This window comes from Balearica regulorum, chromosome 1, assembly GCF_011004875.1.
Source record: "Balearica regulorum gibbericeps isolate bBalReg1 chromosome 1, bBalReg1.pri, whole genome shotgun sequence".
NCBI lineage: Eukaryota > Metazoa > Chordata > Aves > Gruiformes > Gruidae > Balearica > Balearica regulorum.
The window spans coordinates 186,583,659-186,604,730 of NC_046184.1; the positions used below are offsets into that span (position 1 = coordinate 186,583,659).

Below are 21,072 nucleotides of genomic sequence, written 5' to 3' on the forward strand. Positions count from 1 at the left end.
TTTCTGGCATTTTATTGTGACTGATGACGATTTATAGAGGCAGTGTTTTGAGACGATGTTCTGTGTGATATACTGGTACACAGGACTTACAGAATGTCTATTTCAAAAGTAATTAAAAACCGTAATGATAATTTTCTGATCTTAAATGTCTCATGCCTTATTGACTGCTTTTGTTTCAACCTAGTAAATTATGCAAGCCTATCTGTTAATATGAAAATACCTTCAAGTTTTTAACTAGTAATCATTTTCCTGTCAGTCGAAGGATTTCTGCCCGGTGTTGCAGGACAGGAGACAAAATTAGGATTATATGATAGTTATTTAGCAAAGATGAAATAATTCTAGCCTAAGAAAATAATCTTTATTTTGTCATAGGCCCAAGTTAACGCATCCTCTTCATCCCCAATCTTGATTCATAAGTAACAGAATTGGGGCAACATGGCCCATCTAGCCAAATAAATTCATGGATAAGGCACTGCCATTATTAAATTGTAATATTTGTTGCCTGCCCTTATTCTGCTTGTGTACTAATGGGGAGAGAAGGAGGAAGACATTTTTTGTAAGCTGTTTTCATCTTTTTGAATGGAAACCTTGTAATGTAAAGCAAGAGGTGAAACTAACAATGCCATTGATTGCTGCGAATCATGATATAATTTTTCCTCTTTAGGATCTAGAGAAATATTAACTACTGTAAAAAAGAAGTGACCAATTGTCACTTAGACAGTTGTAATAGGTAGAAATGCAAAACCACAATTAAAAATAAGACATGAGTGTTTGAAAATGTCAGTAGTGCAATTATGATGGTGTGAAACACTGGTTACTGGATGAGCAGGTACTGGAGACATGGAGTTGGAGCTGTAATTTGACCTTGTTGCACAGCCCGGGTATTCCACAGCATCAAGGCTACCTCCAAGAAACCACATCTCACTCTGGAAGTCATTGGGCAGTAAATGGCTGGAGACTGAGGGAGTACTTCAAGAGACCATAATCGTGTACAGTTTTTTTCTGGTTCTTACATTCTTTCCTAGGCATCTGCTTTTGGCCACTGTCTTTACTGATTTCTCCTCCAGTCAGGCTGCTGCCCAGCCCTAACAAAGCTCTACAGCCCTCCTGGTGAAAGGGAGGGGTACAGTGAAAGGAAAATGAGAAGTAGTTGTATGATATAGGGGAGGAGACAAGATAAGGGGAAGGATGTGAGAGTCAAAGGATCAAAAATAGGGATTCTGCCCAGAGATGTTGAGGATCAAAGGATGGAAACAGTTCACAGTCACCAGAGGACATTGGGCTAGACAAACCTCGTAGGTTTTGTCCTTATGTAGAAATAAACCAAATAATTGGTACCTATGCCAGTGTACTGCCAAGTGTATTAAAAGAGCCCTTGGTTTCTTCTTCAAGCACCTATATATATTTTTTCATGAGCAGTCATTCAAGGAATTCATAGGGGCAAGGATATTCTTTTTGTAGTGTATAGGGGTCAGTCCTGCCTTCAACTCCCTCTATCTTTTCTGCTCGGTGGCCCCTTTTCTCACCCGATAAAATGGGCAGGGAGGCAAGAGGACCTGACTGAGCCTGGGAGCACGTTAAGTGCCTCCTCAGGGAAGGGAAATTCCTTTTTACTCCTACCCAAGCAATTGAAGGTTATCAGAGAAATTAGGGAAGTTGCCATTCCTTCCTGATACTTGTAAGACTGTTCCAGTAAGTTCATTGTGATCCAACACTTAATGAGAGAAAGATGACTAGAAACACTTTGCATCTACGTCATATTCAAAGTAACGTTGTTAGAACAACTGTTGGTATTTCTGACTTAAGTACTTGATTTTGCAGCTTTCTCATTGTCATAGTAGTATTAAGTATGCAATTTCCAACCTTAAAGAAAAGACAGAAAACGTAACTGATGCATAACTGGGTACCTTTTCTGGTGCACCCTACAGTAATGGAACATAAGTATCCACCTGAGTGACTGAATGTAAGAAAAATATGTTATATTTAGTATATTTATGGAGTAAAAGGAAAACATTATTCATAGTATGGAGGTTTTATGTAGTCATTTTGTTCATATACCAAAGCAAGATACCCCCCACCCCCCCGTTTGAAAAATTATTTAAGTTTATAACTAATTTGAGGTATCTGATTGTCGCTCATATGGTGTGATTCAATGTAGTTGTGGATTTGTTCAATGTGAACAGGGAAGAGAATGAATTTTTTACCCCATCTTCCTTCTGTTTCTGGTGTGTGAATCAAACAGCTGAGTGAGGTGCCTTTGATTAGAGATGGCATGTAAAAATTTCAAACCCTGACACTTGTAGAAATACATGAGTCCTCATGAAAATGGGAAAAGAAGAAAAGATTAGTTAGATTAGAAGTTAGTTTTACAGCAGATGACTTTACATGTAAGCCGTAGATGCCAGTGTTACACAGAAATAAAATACTCAGTGAAAAGTCTTTAACGTAATGAATCATTGAGTTTTAAGTTAAAACCACACAGGAATTTATTTTTACTAATGATTAGAGATGTACATTTTTCACTTTAAAAAAAAAAAAAAAAAAAGGAGTTTCAAGTGCTCTTTCTTTTCCAAAGTTTAAGAGGGAAGTAGGTACTCTGAACTAAAGGCCTGGCAAATAAAAGCTTTCCAGTAAATCTTTTAAGAATAGCTATAGAATATTCTTAGAAGATATTTCAGATGGTTTGAATTTTACCTGTGATTACCAGCTTGTGAACAGCTTATATTCCAAAAGTATTTTCTATAATAAATGCTGAGCCATCAAATTCCCTACTGCTTTTTCATGAGTGAAGTCATGCTACGATGAAAAACTGGTACTGCTTTCCGATACTAAAGTGCTAACAATTCCTTGATGTTTGGCATCCTCGGAACCCAACTGAAACGCAAGCAACCAGAGTATACTTTAATTACCATACATGTATGTTAATTGTTTGAAATAAAGATTGATTTTTGCTATTTTTCTTTTTTCTTTTCAACTGGAATGACATTTTAAATCTCAATCAAAGTTCCATTACAAGTGAAGGTTATAACCAAAAGCGTTTAAGCGAAAACGGATGATTTGACATCCTAGGAGCAACAGCCTCCTCCAGAGTTTGTGCTTATGCAGGCATTGTATTTGACAGCACCAAGAGCATGATGCTTTAAAACTTGTGGATTAGTTATGGAGATTTTTTAGATTATCTTGTCACTTTTTCTTGCTCATGTCAAGAATTGTGTCCACAAAGGGCTTTTCATGCAATTATTCTGTGTGATGGTGTTTCTAGTTCTTGTCCAAGAAGATCAGCAGGATTTTGGATTTTTTTTTTAGGGGACCTCTCATGTTTACTTGTCACAGAAGTCCTAGCGATTCTTGTATGTACAAGATCAGTGGTTAATGAGGATTTTTTTGAGGATATCAATTTGAAAATAACTTGCGGAGGGGGAGAGAAGATGACACCCAGTGATGGAGTTCTGGCTGGGATGGCCTAGGAGTGTAAAAGAAGTAAAGAATTGTATTTTACTATATATCTGTTGTTTGTAGATGTTTAATGCATTTGGACAAACTTGGAGAAGTTTTGGGATACATGAACAGTTCTTCAGCTCGTATGCCTGAAATGTAGAGTGATTTTTAAACAGTTCAGTTTTGAAAAGTTCCACTCACAACCACATCTTTTATGATCCATAAGCCATGTTACAGACTGGATAGAGAAGTTCATTGTTTCTACACAGAGGGTTCATTCTGATGGAGTATTCTGGAGAGGCTGGATTTCTGATTTGATAAAATCATATTAGTATGCGTTTCAGTCACTGCTGCCTGGTCTGGAGATGCAGAATCCCTCTCTTAATTCATCGTTGGCGAGGGACCCAGTTAACAACACCTGTTGTATGTTACCAAGTGAAATAGAATTTCATGATGAAGGATAAGTAGCCCTTGCATTTAATTTGTATTCCCAGTACTACCAAGGATGGATTTGTTCCCTCTAAAATCTGAAAGAAAACTGTTCTTAGCCTGTCGTGTGTTAGCTGTTTTCCTCGGTTGTCACTTCTAATATGGATTGTACTGCATTTTGTTGACATTCTTAGTATTATTTTTTTTCTATACAAAATCAATGTTTTGGGAAAGTTGAGAAACTACTTGGTTCCTTTTTCTTTAATAGCATTTTACTTGAATTTTGGGTTCACTTGAGCTGTGAATGATGGTTGGGTTCAATGATGGACAAAGCTTAAACTTAGAGTTAGTGCAGCTTCTTTTTGCCTTTTGTAATGATTTTTCAGTCTGCTTTTGCGGAGTGACTGGTTTGTAATGCTTGTGGTTAAATTAGTTACAGTTGTTCCATAGAAGCTATTAAAACTTTATTTAAAATATAAATGAAAAGATTTGATGAATAGTGGAGATGAGGAGAAGGAAGGTATTTATTCTATTACTTAGAGTGATGCATCTTAAATGCCAGCAGGTGGTCGATTCAAAACTAATAGTACTAGTTGCTTTTAGTAAGCCATTGTGCAAAGCAAGAGCTCTGTTAATAGCCTGTCCTTACAAGCACAAATGATTAGTAGGAAATAGTGACTGTGGCGTCGTCGGATGTCATTACTGGAAACCTGTTACATGAAACTTTATGTCAGGTATTTTTATTAGCCATGTGATATGTATATATAATTAGAAAATGTAACATTCTGTGCAGGTTCAACTCGTTTCCTGTAATAGAACTAATCCCCCCCAGCATTATTTTCTTGGTTTACATGTTTTTGGCAATTGTTATTAACATAGTAACACAGCTGTAAATTTAAGTGAGTTGAGAAATCATTTAACTCTAAAATCAAGTTGATTAATTTTAAACCCTCTTGCAATCTTGTTTTTTGCAATTTCAGTACAATACATTAGCAGAAACACTAATGAACATTCAAAATCATTTATTCCAGTTAAAATCCATTCTGAATTTGTTATAAGCAAAACATATTTTAAGCCTGCTTGTTATACGAAAATACTCTCACTGCTGTTCAGCAGAGCAGTTAGGTGTATGCACGTTAGTCATACAAGTACACAAAAATTCAGCTAGACTCTCTGGTTGAAAGACAGCATCGAGAAAACATATTACAAATAGCATAAAGCATTCAATCTGTGTTTACAATGTTTAGCAGATAATTTTTATTAAATTCAGGCATCAAATTTTCATTCAGCTTAAGTAAGCCAGAGATGGATATCATTATGAGATTTACATACCATTAGCTCACATCAATTGATTAGCAGCCGAGCTCTGTGGTACAGGGCTAGTTAGATACATTATTTGTGATGCCGGAGGCTGCAGGTCAAGGAGGTTTACTGACTGCATGCTCATTTCCTTTGCCTTTGTGATTACTTGATAAAATGAAGTGCATCGCTGTGAACAATTGACCCTTTCGAACAATCCAGACTGGTCAGCAGTCTAAATCCACATTTTAAAGCCATCATGATAGCCTCAAACTTAAGAGTTTCCAGGGTGCAGACAAAGGTGTTGTCCTCCTTCAGTACCAGTCGTGTACCGTTTTCAGACTTTATGAAGTACTTGAATTGAATAATATTTGAAGATACCGAAAACTCCTCCGGAAATCCGTCCAGCCTGCTTTTGGACACCAGTACAATTCTGGATTTTATTTTTGCAATGAAATCAGGAGCATTGCAAAAGATTCTAAGTCCTTGTGAACGGTCGTGGCTGTCAGTTATTTCCAGGAAAGTAGTCTCTCGAGATGCTAGCTGTTCCTTCTCCCACCTTGATTTCACTGCATCCGAGAGTACCTTAAGCTGGAAAAAATCTGCTTCTTGTGCCAAAAGTTGATTTTCTCGAAACCCTTCTGGTAGAAGAAGTTCTCCATTTCGTAGGAAGTTGAGAATGTGTCTGAAAAGGAGTCCATCTCTGTCTATGAAGTAATGACCGTCTGCATCGAATGGGCACATTATTTTTCCATTTATGATCCCTTCCAGAAAAGAATCTGGATACTTGGTTAGTGTCTGTTTTTGTGTGATATACAGATAGCCACCAACATTCAGAGTAATCAGAGACGTTTTATAGTCCTTGTCTTGCTCAGAGCCTTCGGAGTTGCTGTGTTTTTCTTCACATTCCTTTTCTCTTCTGTTTATTTTTCTCTCCATTATTGAAGCTAGGACAAAAAGCCAGCTATCTTGCTTTGTTCTTGTCAGCTTGCAAAGAGATTTATTATTTTTTTAAAAAAAGCACCTTTATTCAGCTCCGGCACGATGTTGGAATGGAAATGCTGCTAGCATTGCTCCGACTGTCAGCTCGGGTTTGCAGTAGGTGGCGTATCAGCTGTGTATGCAGGGAGATATCAGGAATATGACTGTAAAGGAGAATTTGCATTTAACTGTATAAGGGAAGAAGGGTATAACAACTGTTTGTCTCTTTCTTTCCTTTAAGGCTAAGAAGTTTACATAGTTTTGGGGGTTATTCACAGAAATGCATACTACTATTCTAAATGACACCTTGATTTTAATACTTTAAGATGTATTTGTAGTATCGGCTAGCCAAATCATGTTTAGTGCTTATGGGGTTAAACAGATAGCTTCATTTATGTTTCAAGGATTTTAGTTTTCACAAAGCCTCTTTTCACATGTTTTTGGTACCAATTACGGCACCTGATGCAGAACCACACTGAAAGGAAAGGTGTCCCTGTCTGTGCAAGGATGCACAGGGGGGATGTCATCTGTGGAGTGTGTGCACATATATATTCCTCATTTATCAGACACGTGGTAAGATGTTTTCACAGAGGATAGTCTGGAAGCGATGCTGAGGACTTGTTGGTCTGACTGTTTTAAGTTTGTGGTGAAAGCTTCCATTTGCAGTCACCAACACAAGAACTGTAGCCTGACGAGGTTTCACTTTTTACCTTTCTCTGTGCCATAGATAAAAACTGTTTCAGAGAGGGAATTTACTGTTTATATTGGTGATGGTTTTTAAGCCACCAAGGCTATCTAGGATCAGTTTGCTCTTTCTTGATAGAAACAACTCAGCTGCCCTGTGGAACAAAGGGTTAGTGTGCCTACAGATAGCTTTGAACATCACATAACATTATAGCTTAGCAACACTTGAGCACGGGGAGGTGGGAGACATCGGCAGAGCGCACTGGAATCAAATGGCTGTCTTCTCTCCGTCAGTCTGTGCTTTGAGGCTTGCTCTCAGTTGCCTCTTAGAAAAAGATTTCCCCGTTAAACGTTTGCAGCTTGGAGCAGGAAAGGGAAAGCTCTCCACACATCACTGTGTGCATTTCCTTGGGGAGCGGGCGGGAGCCGAAGCATGCATTCCCCGGCACAGTGGGAGCGAGCACTTACCTTGGGCTGGACCTGGAGAGGAGGTCCCATCTTTTTCAAGATGTATTTTTCACTTTACAGGTAGATGCTTTGCCCAATTAGCAGTGAAAAGTCAGATTATTTTTCTGTAAATTCTTTTGCTCTATTTCTAAATATTTTATTCCTACTGCTCCCTCTGTCTTTAAGGCTGTTTATCGATACTGTAGAGTCATCACTGTAATATCTTATTAATTAATAACTGAATCTAGTAGAAATAAATGCACTTTTTATTACTTGCTATTCCTTGCCAGTGTATCCCTAGCACTGATAGACTAAATTTTTCTGCTGCTGTATGTGATATATTGAGCAGATATTATTTATTAGATTTGCTTTATCAGGAATTAGTCATGGTTTTAATTTTAACTCTTTGATGCCATTTGATTTAGCATAACTTCAGTCAAAGAGATTTCAATAAGTTTCTAATTTTTAAACATTTGGACTTTTTTCAAAATTAACTCCTTCACAATTATTGAGTGAATAATTGAGAAAATGAAAGAGCCAATCAGTTTCAAGTATGATTTCTTTTTTTTGGCCATTACAGGACACATCCGTTCAAATTTATTTTATTGTCAAGAGATGGAAAATTCAGTTAATGTGCTTAGATCATGCATAGCTACAGTGCCGAACCATCTTAGTGGCTGTTAAACCCGCAGAGAATGACTTCTGTGGTGCTTTCATCTTACACAGTGATCTTGAAATACTTTGAAGCTGAACTAGGAATGTCCTGGCACAAGTAAGTAGGGATTTCCAAGGAGAGCTGGAATTTGTAAAAGATATGAAATTTTTCATGGCCAGCTAAACTGTCTACATTTTAAGAGCCAGCAGTTACAGAACAGTATCTGCTCACTTAGTTTTTCATGTTCATCACCTTCTCAATGTTCTAACACTTGCAATTGAAATTCTCCACTTTTGTGAACGAGTAAGTATTCTTTGAAAGATCATGCAAAATCATTTTAGTGGTTTGTATGATAAAATATTCAAAATCGATTTGATGTGGAAAATATACTCTGTGGAGATCATGAATATTTACATTTAAACCTTTGAGATTTGAAAAATGTAGAGCTGCTGTAAAATTTTCATCACCACAAACCCATGTAACTTTGCTGTAGCTGACAGTCATCTGTAACACAGAATTAAAGGCTGGCATATCTTTGTGAAAATTTTCCACTTTCTGTGCCATACTACAAGACAACGTTTCCAAAGAACCCTCGTTCCTGTGCACTTAGTGATATATATGGTATTGCAGCGTATGTAGTTTTAGTGAGGTAGTTTCATATAGCTCAGTTTTCTGAAGGTGTAGCTGTGCCTAGGGAAACTGGATTTTTTTTTTTTTCTGTCCTTTTGTCTGTGCACTGGAAGATCATCCATAAGTTCATTTTGGTAAAGGTATGCAAGTATTTCTTGCAATCACGTTAAAGACTTTGACCATTCCCGTGCAGTGAGAATTTTTGTGTTATGCACCAGGTGTGTGATAGCTGAGATGTGCCCCGTGCATCCCAGATTTTCTTGCTTCCCATTTGGATTGAGACAGAGCAACTTGCTGCTGTGTGCTCTCCCATGCTGTGAGTGAACTGTTTCTGCCCTATCCAGCTGAAGTATCCCACTTGCCGATGTTGGTAGCTAGCAATCCTGAAGTGACTGCTGTTTCACAAATTGTTAGTGTCACCTGTATGCTGGGATTGGCTATTCAAGTAAGGAATAGTGCTGGAATCCAACAACTGAAAGGATATTGTTTTGGTTCCAGATTAAGTCAGAAAATACACTGAGCAGTCTTGCACACGCTGAAGAGAGTGGTTGTAGTAGTAGTGCTCCATTACCAAGTTACCTTTTGGACTGCACCTAGAGGGCAATCCATAGAGCTTTCCAGTTTCTTCTTGGTCAGACAAGCTGTCCTGGAGACAGTGGAAATGCAGTGCTGGTGTCTGTCAACTACACAGGAAAACAAATCCAAGGAGGAAAGGCTAGACATCTGCCCCTCATTCTGTCCTACATATTTTCTGTTTGGAAAATAACCTCACTTCTCAACTTCCATCCTCCTCCAGAACCTCCTGGTCTGGAAGCTTGAGCTGAGGATTCAGGACTGGAGCACGCCACTGGAAAGTTGGTGCTTTACCAGTGGTTCAGCTCACGTGCGTGAACAGCATCAGCTTCACTGACAGTCTGCCGACAGTGAAAATGACCTGGGTTAGAGAAAACAGCTACTTTTATTTTTTACAGTACAAAAGGATATGAGGAGAAATCTCAGCTATAAGAGGTAGAGAATTTTTGAAGTGTATTAAGAAGCTGTGCTAATGAAATCTGTTTGGGTTATTGAGGCAGTTTGCTAGTCATTTAATGTCATAACACAGAAAATTGGCCAGGTTGTTGGACAATTAGACCATTCAATAGCTACTATCTCACAATGTTGGTAGCGTAGACATTTTCATTCCAATAATAACTCCAGGATGTTGATTAACAGCTATTGAAGACAAGCTCTACACACTAATTAAAATTGAAGGTTTTCAAATCAGCAAGTCTGAACAATTTGCATTCAAGAATTTTAAAAGAGCTGTCTAAGAAGCTCTATCAACAGTTGCTGTTGATATTTTTACTAATACTTGAGCACTGCAGTTCTACAAGACTGAAAAAGCAAATGCTGTGCCTGTATTTGAAAGGTGAATTGGATGGCCCAGGTATTTAAAAACAAAAAGGGACTGTACAAAAAACAATAAAAGATCTTACTTGGAAATTAATCAGTTAAAAATTAAGGAAGAGTAATATGATATTAATAAATGATCTCTCTAGATGATCCTGCTTTAGCAGAGGGGTTGGATTAGATGATCTCCAGAGGTCCCTTCCAACCCCTACTATTCTGTGATTCTGTGAATGTGAGTGGAGGGAAAATGGATTGTGCCAAAAGTTTTTCCCCTTTTTTTGATTACAATTTGTTCAGCAAAGCAGGTGATGCTTTTTTCTGTTAAATCTTTGATTATGTCTCGTTTGTCATTTTGAATTAGAATATATACTGTATTACTTTCCCTTTCATTTAAAAATTATCTGCAGGCTTCAAACTGGCAAATGTTAAGCAAACAGTTACCACTAAAATGTTGCTGTGATTTGGTTCTTGGTCCTATTTATTTTTAGTCAGTGATCAAGGAGGAGATAGTTAGTGGTGAAGTTTGGAGATGATACAGACCGAGAATGTAATCAATAAGGGGATACACTGCTGAGGCAGAACCACTTGGACAGTTGGTTAGCATACCATTTTAATATGACCAAATATGAAGTTTATATGCCCAGGAATACACTGTAGATGTGTCTTGCAGTGTATATGTTTGTGGGAGGGCTAGGGCAGAGGCTCTGTCCTATGTATTGACATCATCATTGACAACTGAACACGAGGGCAGCGTTCTGTGCAGTGGTCAGTAAAGCAAAGGTAGTATGTCTCTCTGGATGCTTAAGGGGGTCCCAAGTGAAGCCTGGATGATCCTGTTCTCTAGCTGTGTAGCTACCAGGGAAGGGTGGTCTGAGAAGGGCACCACTGTTGAGGCTGCCCTTTGGAGGAGAGATGCTGCAAAATGCCTCTGGTCTGGAAGAGCAGAGCTGAGGTCTAGTATAGGAGGGGGCTGCTCCTTGTCCAGCCATCACATGCAATAGCCTGGGAAGCTGCACAGTGGTATAACTGGGCAGCAGGAACTACTGGGGCTTCTGACTTGGACACTGGACACCCAACTTCTACGTGCTGAGGAGCTGGAGGCATACATGTCCGTAGCCTGTCCTTACTGCACTTACTTCCACTTTTTCCTGCTGACTAGGATTCGTGCGTCCTCAGCGAGGTCTTCATCTCCTCCTTCCCTGGCACCACTCACAAAGAGCAGGAGCTGGTAGACTCCAGATCCTGTCCCACATGCTGTCAAGTCTGGCTGTGAGAGACAATGTCTCCGGAGAGACATTGATGAACTGAGCTTTCTCAGGCCAATAAGAATGATTAAGAAGCTGAAAAACAGGCCTAATGGAAGATTCGAGAAAACATGATTTATTTTTATTAGGCTTGATAAAGGTGGAGACTACGTAAGTGCTTGGACAGGCAGAAATGCTTTCATAGCAGGCTCTTCAACTTAGCAGTCAATGGTCTAACAAGGCCCAGTGCCTGGAAATTGGAGCTGGGTGCAGTCAGGCTAGAAAACTAACGCATTAAAATCTCCAAGCCAGTCCATCTCTCTCCAAAAAAAAAACCAAACAAACAACCCAAAACCAACCCATATCAGACCATCTTCTGCACAATTCCAGTTAATTTCCCTAGTGCCTGTTTATAAAGATTGCCTTAAGCGTTTTAACCACCTTCTGTTCGTTTGGTGATGATTGTCAGCAGGATTTGAAGCTGGAATCTGCGTCTCCCCAGCATATCCTGTCGTCTCACTGAAAGACTCAACAGTTGAAATCCCTTTATGAATTGGCACCAGGATGTTGAGGCAGGGAGGTTGGGGTCAGTGTGCATTTGGCAGCTAATGATGAAGCTATGGGTTATGTAGCCCAGCCTGTCTGGAGCTGCACTCACAGTGTACTTGTACCTACCACTCCACATACGGCAACTGAGAGCATAAGACAGTTGGGAAAATGTCTGTTTTTCCTTCTAATCACTGATCTTAGCTAGTCTTCCAGACCTATTCATTTATCTTGTATCAGGAATTGTGTGCTTGTATCCGGAATAGTGTGGCCAGCAGGAGTGGGGACGTGATTGTGCTCCTTTACTTGGCTCTGGTGAGGCCACACCTCGAGTACTGTGTTCAGTTTTGGGCCCCTCACTACAAGAAGGACATTGAGGAGCGTGTCCGGAGAAGGGCAATGAAGCTGGTGAAGGGTCTAGAGCACAAGTCTGATGAGGAGTGGCTGAGGGAACTGGGGTTGTTTAGCCTGGAGAAGAGGAGGCTGAGGGGAGACCTTATTGCTCTCTACAGCTGCCTGAAAGGAGGTTGTAGTGATGTGGGTGTTGGTCTCTTCTCCCAAGTAACTAGTGATAGGACAAGAGGAAATGGCCTCAGGTTGTGCCAGGAGAGGTTTAGACTGGATATTAGGAAAAACGTCTTCACCGAAAGAGTGGTCAGGCATTGGAACAGGCTGCCCAGGGAAGTAAGGGAGTCACCATCCCTGGAGGTGTTCAAAAAATGTGTAGACATGGCACTTCGGGACATGATTTAGTAGACATGGTGGTGTTGGGTTGATGGGTGGACTTGATGATCTTAGAGGTCTTTTCCAACATTTAAGATTCTATGATTCTATGATCTTGTACTATCTGCTTTCAAATAGGTTTTTTTAACAGGGAATTGCCACTTTCATGTCTTATTCATCCTTTGGCTTCTAGGCTGATGTGACTATGGAAATGTCAAGGCAGACGTGTAGCATTTTGGATGTCTTTTCATTGCAGCTTTGGTCCTGCAACAAGTGAAGACAGACCCAAGTCTCTGAACTTGAATATGGTGAATGAGGGTTAATTAGACTGTGAAAGGAGTAAAAACTGTGTTCCCCACTGTAGTCTTGCATCCGGAGGTTTGCACGCATCTCTGCAGCTTTATTCTGCTAGACTCTTGGGATGTGTTAAAATCCCCAAGAGGGTCCGGGGAAAGTGGGACATAAACCTTGGCTTTTGGACAGTGGATAAGCTTTGACAGCAGGCTAGCTCAGCTGCAAGGTGATGTTCTTGGAGACTGCAGACAGCCTTGTACGGTGAAGTGACTGGAACATTAGAAGCCAAATCCGGATCAGTGGTAATTAAAAGAGGGTATTAGCCAATACATCAAAGATGAGCTATTACTAAGATTAAGCAGGTTTAATTGGCAGGTTCATTTCTTAAATAGTTGGTGTGGGGGGAGTTATCTGGTTCATTGATCCTGATTCTTAAAACTTAAGAATAATTTGAAAATTGTGAGATTGACAGTGGCATGTCTGTGTTCAGACAGCTGGGCTGGATGACTCAGATGAGTATCGGCTAGTTAACCTTGAACCTGTACCATAGAAACCAGTGGAAAAATTGTCATGGAGTTCAAGAGGTAGAAAAGATCAGAAATATAATGAATGCTACCGAACATGGCTGTATGTAAAGGTTTTCTGGTCAAACAAACCTAATTTTGTTTATTTTGGAGATTGTGAGTTTAAAGTAACAGCATGTTTGCAGCTTGCTTAGCATTTCATATTGAGCATAATTTAGAATCTTTTGACATTCTGATTTATGTCTAAAAAAGAAAGGAATAAATAGCAAGCCCAGAACAAGATTAAAAACTGGCTGACAGTTATCAGAAAGTAATTATCAATAGGAAGCCACTCGGGTTGTAGTTTGAAGGGCTTCCTCCAGGATTAGCAGGAAGGACAGTAGTAAGTGATGATTGCTGCTTATAAAATGTGTCACAATTGACACAAATGATGGTCAGACAGTGAATAACTATGACAGGACTGACACAGTGTGACCAGGATCACTTAATTCACAGAATCTGTTTAAAGACAATGCATTTTAACCAAGCCAAAGGCAATTTTACACTTAAGAACATGGGATGCAGAGCACAATGGTAAAATGTGAGGCTTAGAAAAGACTCAGAATAGATGTATTAGTGATATAATAGCCAGTCAGCTCCATCAGTCCCCAGAGCTTGATTTTTAGAGACAAATTGATCTTAACCCAGTTTTAGCCATCAAAACGTGAACCATGGTAATGGGACACAGACACACACGCAGCCCCACAAAACCAAAACAAAAGACCAAAACCACCAATCAAACAAACCCACAAAAAACCCAACAGCATGGGGCAGATAATTGAATCCTAAAAGAGATGGGACCAATTTTCTTCTGAAAGTCTCCCTTCCTCCCTCTCTCAGCTGAATTCAGAGATTCTGCTGAATAACCTTGAGATGGCTGAAGTGAGGTGAGAGAAATTCCAGCTCCTGTATCTGTTATTTTACCTCCACATATGGTTTTGGTAAGACCAGTACAGTAGTATTACGTCTATATTCTGGTCTCCGTATTCTTAAAACATCATTGCAAGATTGAAGAAGGTGCACATAAAAGACCCAAAACTCATTTAAGCATGGTGTAAATGCCTTGTGGTGAAATAATGCATGAGCTTGAATTACTTCATTTATTGAAAAGATGATTGAGAAGTGACTTGATTACGATGTATAAATACTTTCAAAGGGAGAAAACACCAGGTAGTAAAAGGCTCTTTAGCATAGTATAGAAAGTCGTAAGAAGAACCAGCTGCTAGAAGCTGAAGGCAAATTCGTATTAGAAATTAAGCAGCAATATTAGTACCACTTTAGCCACAAATAAGTTACTAGGTTCTGTACAGAAGACAGAGGATAAAATTTATCTGTCTGTGATAACACAGGAGGTCAGGCAAATTTGCCAAGTTGTCTCTCCTAATGTTAAACCTTAGCAATCTGTAAAACCAGAGTTTTAATACAAATTTTCTTTCTTTGTTCAAAACTACCTGGAAAAGTATGGTATTCTTATTCCTTTCAAGGATTTAGTTTAAATCAAACCACATAATTTTAAAATACACTTTAAAATACATGGTGTCAAAGTAATGCTCTCTGCGTTATTCAAGGAGAGCAGACTTAGATTTCCAGATGTGATAATATTTCAGTCTATAAGGCAATGGAAAAATTAGAGGTGTCTCAGAGCGCCTTGTATTCGATGGCATCAATACATGAAGCGTTTCTGTTATCTTCTGTGACATTGCCAGCTGAAGGTGACGGTGTAGTACCCTACACCAATAGCAAGCCAAGACTCTCTGTTGGAAGGACATTTTAAATAGAGCGAGCTAATCAAGCCATTAAAGCTGATCCTTTCTTGTTATGCAAGGCTGTTCCAGAGGTGTTGTTTATTTTACACATATTGCACTGGCTATGCCCAAAAGACATGGATAAATTGCCACACACACACACAATGCACTAGCACATCATAGGTAGAGAAGTGAATGTTTGCCCACCATCACTTCTCTCTTCCTTTCTCCATCAAATTGCTTTTAATTTTTAGGCTTTTCTACCTTTACGGAGTATGGTACTATTGCACTGCTCTGTGAGTCGTTGCTTCAGGCAGAGATGTTCAGGTTGGATTACGAAGTGACTGTGTTACAGAGGTGAATGTACAGAGAGCGGTATTAACTAACACTTACTATGTGATCTCCTAGATTACTAGCTGCAAGTTTCTATTCTTTTCCCCGAGTGTTCACATATGTAGTATTATAGCTTTATTGCATTACATTCCTTTAGTGAACAGAGGTTTTTTAATTGTAATAAGATGAAAATAGGTTATTATTGTTTTGAAGATAGGAATAAAATTAGATCTCATTTTATCTTCCACTAATTTTGGATACTTTGATGATTGGGTTCTCTCTGTAGATTTTTTTTTTTTTCATGGTCAGTGGCTGTATTGAATGCACAGTTCCAGAAAACAGTCCTAGATAAGCTGAATGCAACAGTCTAGAGAAAGGAGGACCGCACATTTACTATCTCTAATTTAAAATTTGGTCTTTGTGAGTCATTCTTAATACATAAGACATCTGATGGCAAAATAAGGAAGTCTAGGGGAGACCAGCTGTGCAAGCATGGTTTTTTGCTTATTTTTTCAATGTCTAAATAGCAGAGATTTTAAAACTTGATTTGAGAACTTATAATTACGTTGTATTTACTAAATGCTTAATTAGTGAAAAGTAATTCAAATGTTGACCATGTTGGTGAATCTTATTTTAATGTCCACTTCTGCTTTGTTTTCTTCATTGCAGATAAACTTTCGTTGGAAGGAATAGTGGTGCAACGTGCTGAATGCAGACCTGCAGCTAGTGAAAGTTATATGAAACTGAAAAGGTAGGAGTACTCTGTTACAAATGGTTATGTGATACCTGCCTTTGGTGCTTTTATTATTGCCTTACTAAGGATGGATGACTGCAATATTTTCATGGTCTTACATAGGATTTATACAGGATCGGAACTGTTCTTGCTTTTGGGGTGGATTTAGGGAAGGAATGAAGGCTGATGTGGGGCTTGTATCTCCCTCTGGAATTGTCTGGTGGGATGATGTAGACTTCTGTGTTTCATCATCAGCAAAACTCTTACTAGAGCACACATTGTGCCTCTTCATACCTGAACGTATGAATGTATGGCTATATTCAAATGTGATTAAAGCTGAATTTCCTGAGGACTTGAAGGTTTACTTGAAGGTCAGGACAAGGTTCTTGCATATGGGTTTCTGTGTGGATCGTCCAAATTTAATTCCACTTAATGCTGTACTATGCTAGACAAAGAGCACCTCTGAAAAGAGATTTAAAATGCCCAGAATAGGAAGGAGTTCAGGGAGAAGTTCCCTGAGCTGGCGTGCTTGCTAGAAAAGGTGATGGCTGAAAATGTCAGAAGTGGCCTGGAAACCACAAGACATAAATTTATAACAGAATCATTTAGTGACTTTTGAAAATTTAATCTGATACATCTAGAATTTACCATGTGATTCATATATCATATGGATAACTAACTCGATGACGTTCTCTAGTAATAAATCAGATTTTGAATTGAATTGTGCCTTATATGAAATACATACTTATATATTTTAAGCGTGGGGATTTTATTTAAATCACCCTTTTATATTGTGAGTTTGTTGTAGAGAAATGCAAAGCAGGAAATTTCTGGAAGAGAATTGTCTATGACTAGTTTTAGAATCGTCAGAAGAACTGCAGAAAAGGCAAAGTGATGTTTTTCCCCAAATCCTGATCTGTCTTCTGTGTATCATATACTACATTTACAGTATCTTATGTTTTATTAACCTCCTCTGCCATCTAAACTGCTCCAGGATTTCCTTATTGTGTTCATTAATTTTTGAGACTTTATGTTCTAGCCCTTGGCAAATCAGTACCATAAGTTTACTCATGTACAGTGAACTACTTAATTTCAGACTGTGTTCTGTGATTGCTATCATGATTTTTGTCATCAGTGTGAAATGGAGTATGAAGCAAATATGATGTTACTAGAAAAGGACTCATTTCAATCTGGCAATTTTAAATATATACAAATATAGTGTGTGGGATGTATTTGCTTCATAATTGTTTTAATCACAGGTTGCCTGGTGTAAGTGCTTTTTTACATTTTGTACGCAGCCTTCTATTAGATAATCAGATAAGCTTCTGGTAAGGCCACAGCAGGAGACCAAAATAAAACTGATAGCTGTAATGACATACTACCCAAACTTTGAATTTTTCAGCATTCTACTTTGTCATGCACGCATGCATGCAGCCCCTCCTGGTCTTTGATTTTGTTGCGTTCAACTCCTTTAGGAGCAACAAAGATACAAACATGAAGGCAGGTTTTGTGTTTGGAAGCACTGGCCGCTGAAAACTGACAGTATTCTTGTTTTTTCTTTGCTGTAGAAAAATTGTCAGGCTGTGTATGCCCGGTTTCTAACTTTCCATGTAGTTAAAGATTTTTTGCCTTTTACCAAAAAGTAAGGAAAAAAAAATCTTATCTGGTGGGAGTCAGCATGAGATTTAGCAGATCTAGCAGTCAGAAGAAATTGGTTTATGTCCAAATATCATCTCTGGTATTTGAGTAGTAGGATCTAACTTTTCTCTTCACTCCCTTTACTCTCTCCCACCCTCAACATGCTGCAGTCTGTATTTGTGCTTTAAAAAAGTTATAGCATCAAAGATAAACCACATAAGTTATAAAACTGTGTATATTAAACCATTTTTATTCACTTTTCTATTTATTATTGTGCTTTACATGAGACTCGCCAAAGGTGGAATTGATAATATTGATAAAACAGCAAGTCTGTTGTGTAGGCTTTAAGTGCTACAATAGTAAATTGAGTCGGGAAGGAAATAAAATTAAAAGATAAATGTAGTTGCTTCAAACTTTGAAGATCTAGAAAACAAAGTTAAGCTGCACACTCCAATAACTGTAATAATTTGTTTTCTGAGAGCTGGCGGTGACCAAAAGGGATTATCTGCCTCCCCGGTACTAAATGCAGATACAGATCCCCCCTATTTTACTCCATATCTGGCTGAAGGAAATGGGCTGCTGGTGCATGGTGTGGTGTGGCATTTGGTTTCCATGCTGCTCCGTAGAGTTTCAGTGAGAGGACAAAGTGAGGGTCCTGTGATGGGGCTGCCAGCAGTTAGGCGGGAGATATGTGTGACGTGTGGATTTAAGGATGGGTAAGGAAAGCACAGAATTTGATGACACGTATGGGTGAAAGCGTTGGCAGATGTAGCAGATGGAAGGAAGGCTTTTTTCCCAAGGAGCAACCTTTGATTTGATTATGGGAAGGATGTAGATGGCTGGTTTTCAGAACACTTTGAATACAAGGTACAAATGTGTGTCTGGGGATAACTAGTCAGAAAGGTAAAACAAAGGATGTGTGACCTTCACTGGGTATTTTCCATTTTGGAAGTTCTGTTGTTGACAGATTTTTTTATTTTTTTCCATTTTCCTGAGCAGAAAGGGAACAAATACCATGAAACACCTTCTGTCCTGCACTAGTAAAGCTTCATGCTATTGGATTTCCTAGAAATTTTTTATTAACAATGTATTTGTTCATTGTAAGGCCTTAACGATTAGTTATACATCTGCAGTAACTGCTGGTGATGCTGTTGCGGCTAGCTGGAAAATAATATGTGGTTTCCAAGCACCTGTCCTAGTTTCTGTCTTGTGGGAGTGTATCTCATGGTCGCACTTAAAAATATTTGGACTCTGTGGTGAAAAAAACCGAGCTGACTCTCTTCCAGTTTTACTGTGTGGTAGTCACAGAAGATACTGTCCCTACGCTACTCTGGTCTTTACTCTTTCTGGTTGATACTTTCCTTCTTGCCTCGTCAAGGCTGTAGGACATCAGAAGATGGTGGCATGTTAACTGTTGCAGCAGAGGCTGTGTAACACAGATGGGGTTGCATGCAAGGTGCATCGTATGGCACACAGTATATTTGCACCGTTCTTGTGCCCTCACCATGCATGTCACCTTAGGTAGGTGGCCTTTTCCTTCTGTCAGGCTGCCATAGGTGAGCTCCACATCCACCCCAGATGGTCCCACTTAAACTAGATTATTTTCTTCATCTCACTGTAGTCAGCTTTCTACCATAAAGAGGCATTATCTGTCCCTTAATTTTGTCTTTCTGAGTATTAAGAATTTTTTATTTCTATTACCTTCGTTCCATGGTCCCAGTGCTTAATTGCCTTGGGGTTAATGACTCCCCAAAGAAAGAGGTCCTCCAAGAGGTTAGTTTGCACTTGGAAGGACAGGACTCAGAGAGAGAGGAATCCCCCAAATATTCAGGATCCCCTCAGGCTCCAGATGACTTGAAAGGAGATGAGAATAAGATTTTGATACTCCTAAGAGGCTTTTGCTATGCACAAAATAGAGAAAATGGGGGACTGGCATGCACCCCATCTCATATTCTCTCTGCCAAATTACCTGTTTCTATCCTTGCACTGGTCTTCACAGCTCTTCTGTTCTTTCCTCTGACCACAATGAACCTTCTTCTTCCTCAGTTCTTTCTCAGTCCTCCTTTCCCATTTCTGTTTACTTCTCTTTCTCCATTTCCTCACAGAAAACATTTTTTATTATTATTTATTTTTTCAAAAATAATTTGAACACATCTCAAACTACATTTCTTTTTGCCCAAGAGTTAAGAAGAAAGAACGTAATCTCTGGGACATTAATCTCTCTTCTGCAAAGCTCCAATTCAAACTGGCGTTGTCAAGCCTCCAGGACTGCTGAGGTCTTTTTGCAACACTGACTGGACACTGGGCTCGCAGTTTTGGAGGCACGTGCAAAATGCATCTCAAGCGGTTGTTGAACGAATGCAGTGTTTGATAGCACTTCTCCGACAGTAGCGCATGGCAGGTAAAAGCTGGGATAAAATCAGAGCCCTTGTTTCATTCTCAAATGTGGTGGTGAAATGCCGGTTGCCTTGCAAATGGATTTTAGGAGACTCTGACTCAACTATACATAAACTGAATTACTGAACTCTCCCAAACGGTACACCAAATTAAAAAAAAAGGAGTCGTAGAATTACAGAAAGCCTAGAAGAGCTGACATTTAACACTGCAGTGAGGCTGGTAATCCCTGTAATTCTTTTAAGTAACTTAAAAATACATCTTGAAGTATCATTAGTGAAAATGGTAGTTGCCAACATGGCAGCTTGTAAAAAGGCTGCAAGAATTTTGCATATCTTCTTACTTTTTCTTTTAAGAATTTTCTAGAGAGAGTGTGATGAAAGTCCTTAAAAAAAGCTGCTGGAAGAAACATGCATGATAGGTTTTTAGGAGAAATGGGTTGCAAAACGTTCTAGAATAATTAATGAGCTTCCACGTTTGAAAAGTCACATTTCTTTTACAACCATATTACAGAGGCCACTAGAAGTCCTGACACTTGGTGGTCTAGGCCAAGCAAGTGAAATTTAATTAGTGCAGACGAGTTGCTCATCTTCTCTACAATACTGTGAGAGTATTGACTGACTGACAGTTCAGTTTATTGCTGAAAATGAGCATTATACTAGTTTTTTTCTCCAAATACCCCCTACTAGCAAAAGGAAATGAATAATTTGACCAGCATGCCACTTTATATATATTCTTGAGATATGCTTAGTTGGCTGTGAATTTCCTTTCAAAATAAATATGCATGAATACGTTTGTGCATTTTCCACAAAAGCTGACATGCTGCACAAATGCTGTTTGGTTTGTTTGAAGTGGGAGGTCGTTTTTACACAAAGCTGAGATTGCATCTGCCTGTCAGTCAATGCAA

At 39.0% G+C, this 21,072-nt stretch overlaps 2 protein-coding genes across 3 annotated transcripts in view; one reads left to right on the plus strand and one right to left on the minus strand.

The window, feature by feature from the left end:
- Nucleotides 1-21,072, plus strand: part of GTF2F2 (general transcription factor IIF subunit 2) — a 97,989-nt gene that overhangs the window by 28,495 nt on the left and 48,422 nt on the right. For both annotated transcript variants that reach the window (XM_075741808.1, XM_075741807.1), the window contains one exon: nucleotides 16,070-16,151. In XM_075741808.1, the coding sequence (XP_075597923.1) occupies nucleotides 16,070-16,151 (82 nt within the window). The remainder of the gene's footprint in view (nucleotides 1-16,069; nucleotides 16,152-21,072) is intronic.
- Nucleotides 3,462-6,234, minus strand: KCTD4 (potassium channel tetramerization domain containing 4). Its single transcript, XM_010308233.2, has one exon. The coding sequence runs from the start codon at nucleotides 6,103-6,105 to the stop codon at nucleotides 5,332-5,334; it is 774 nt and encodes a 257-aa protein (XP_010306535.1). The 5' UTR covers nucleotides 6,106-6,234; the 3' UTR covers nucleotides 3,462-5,331.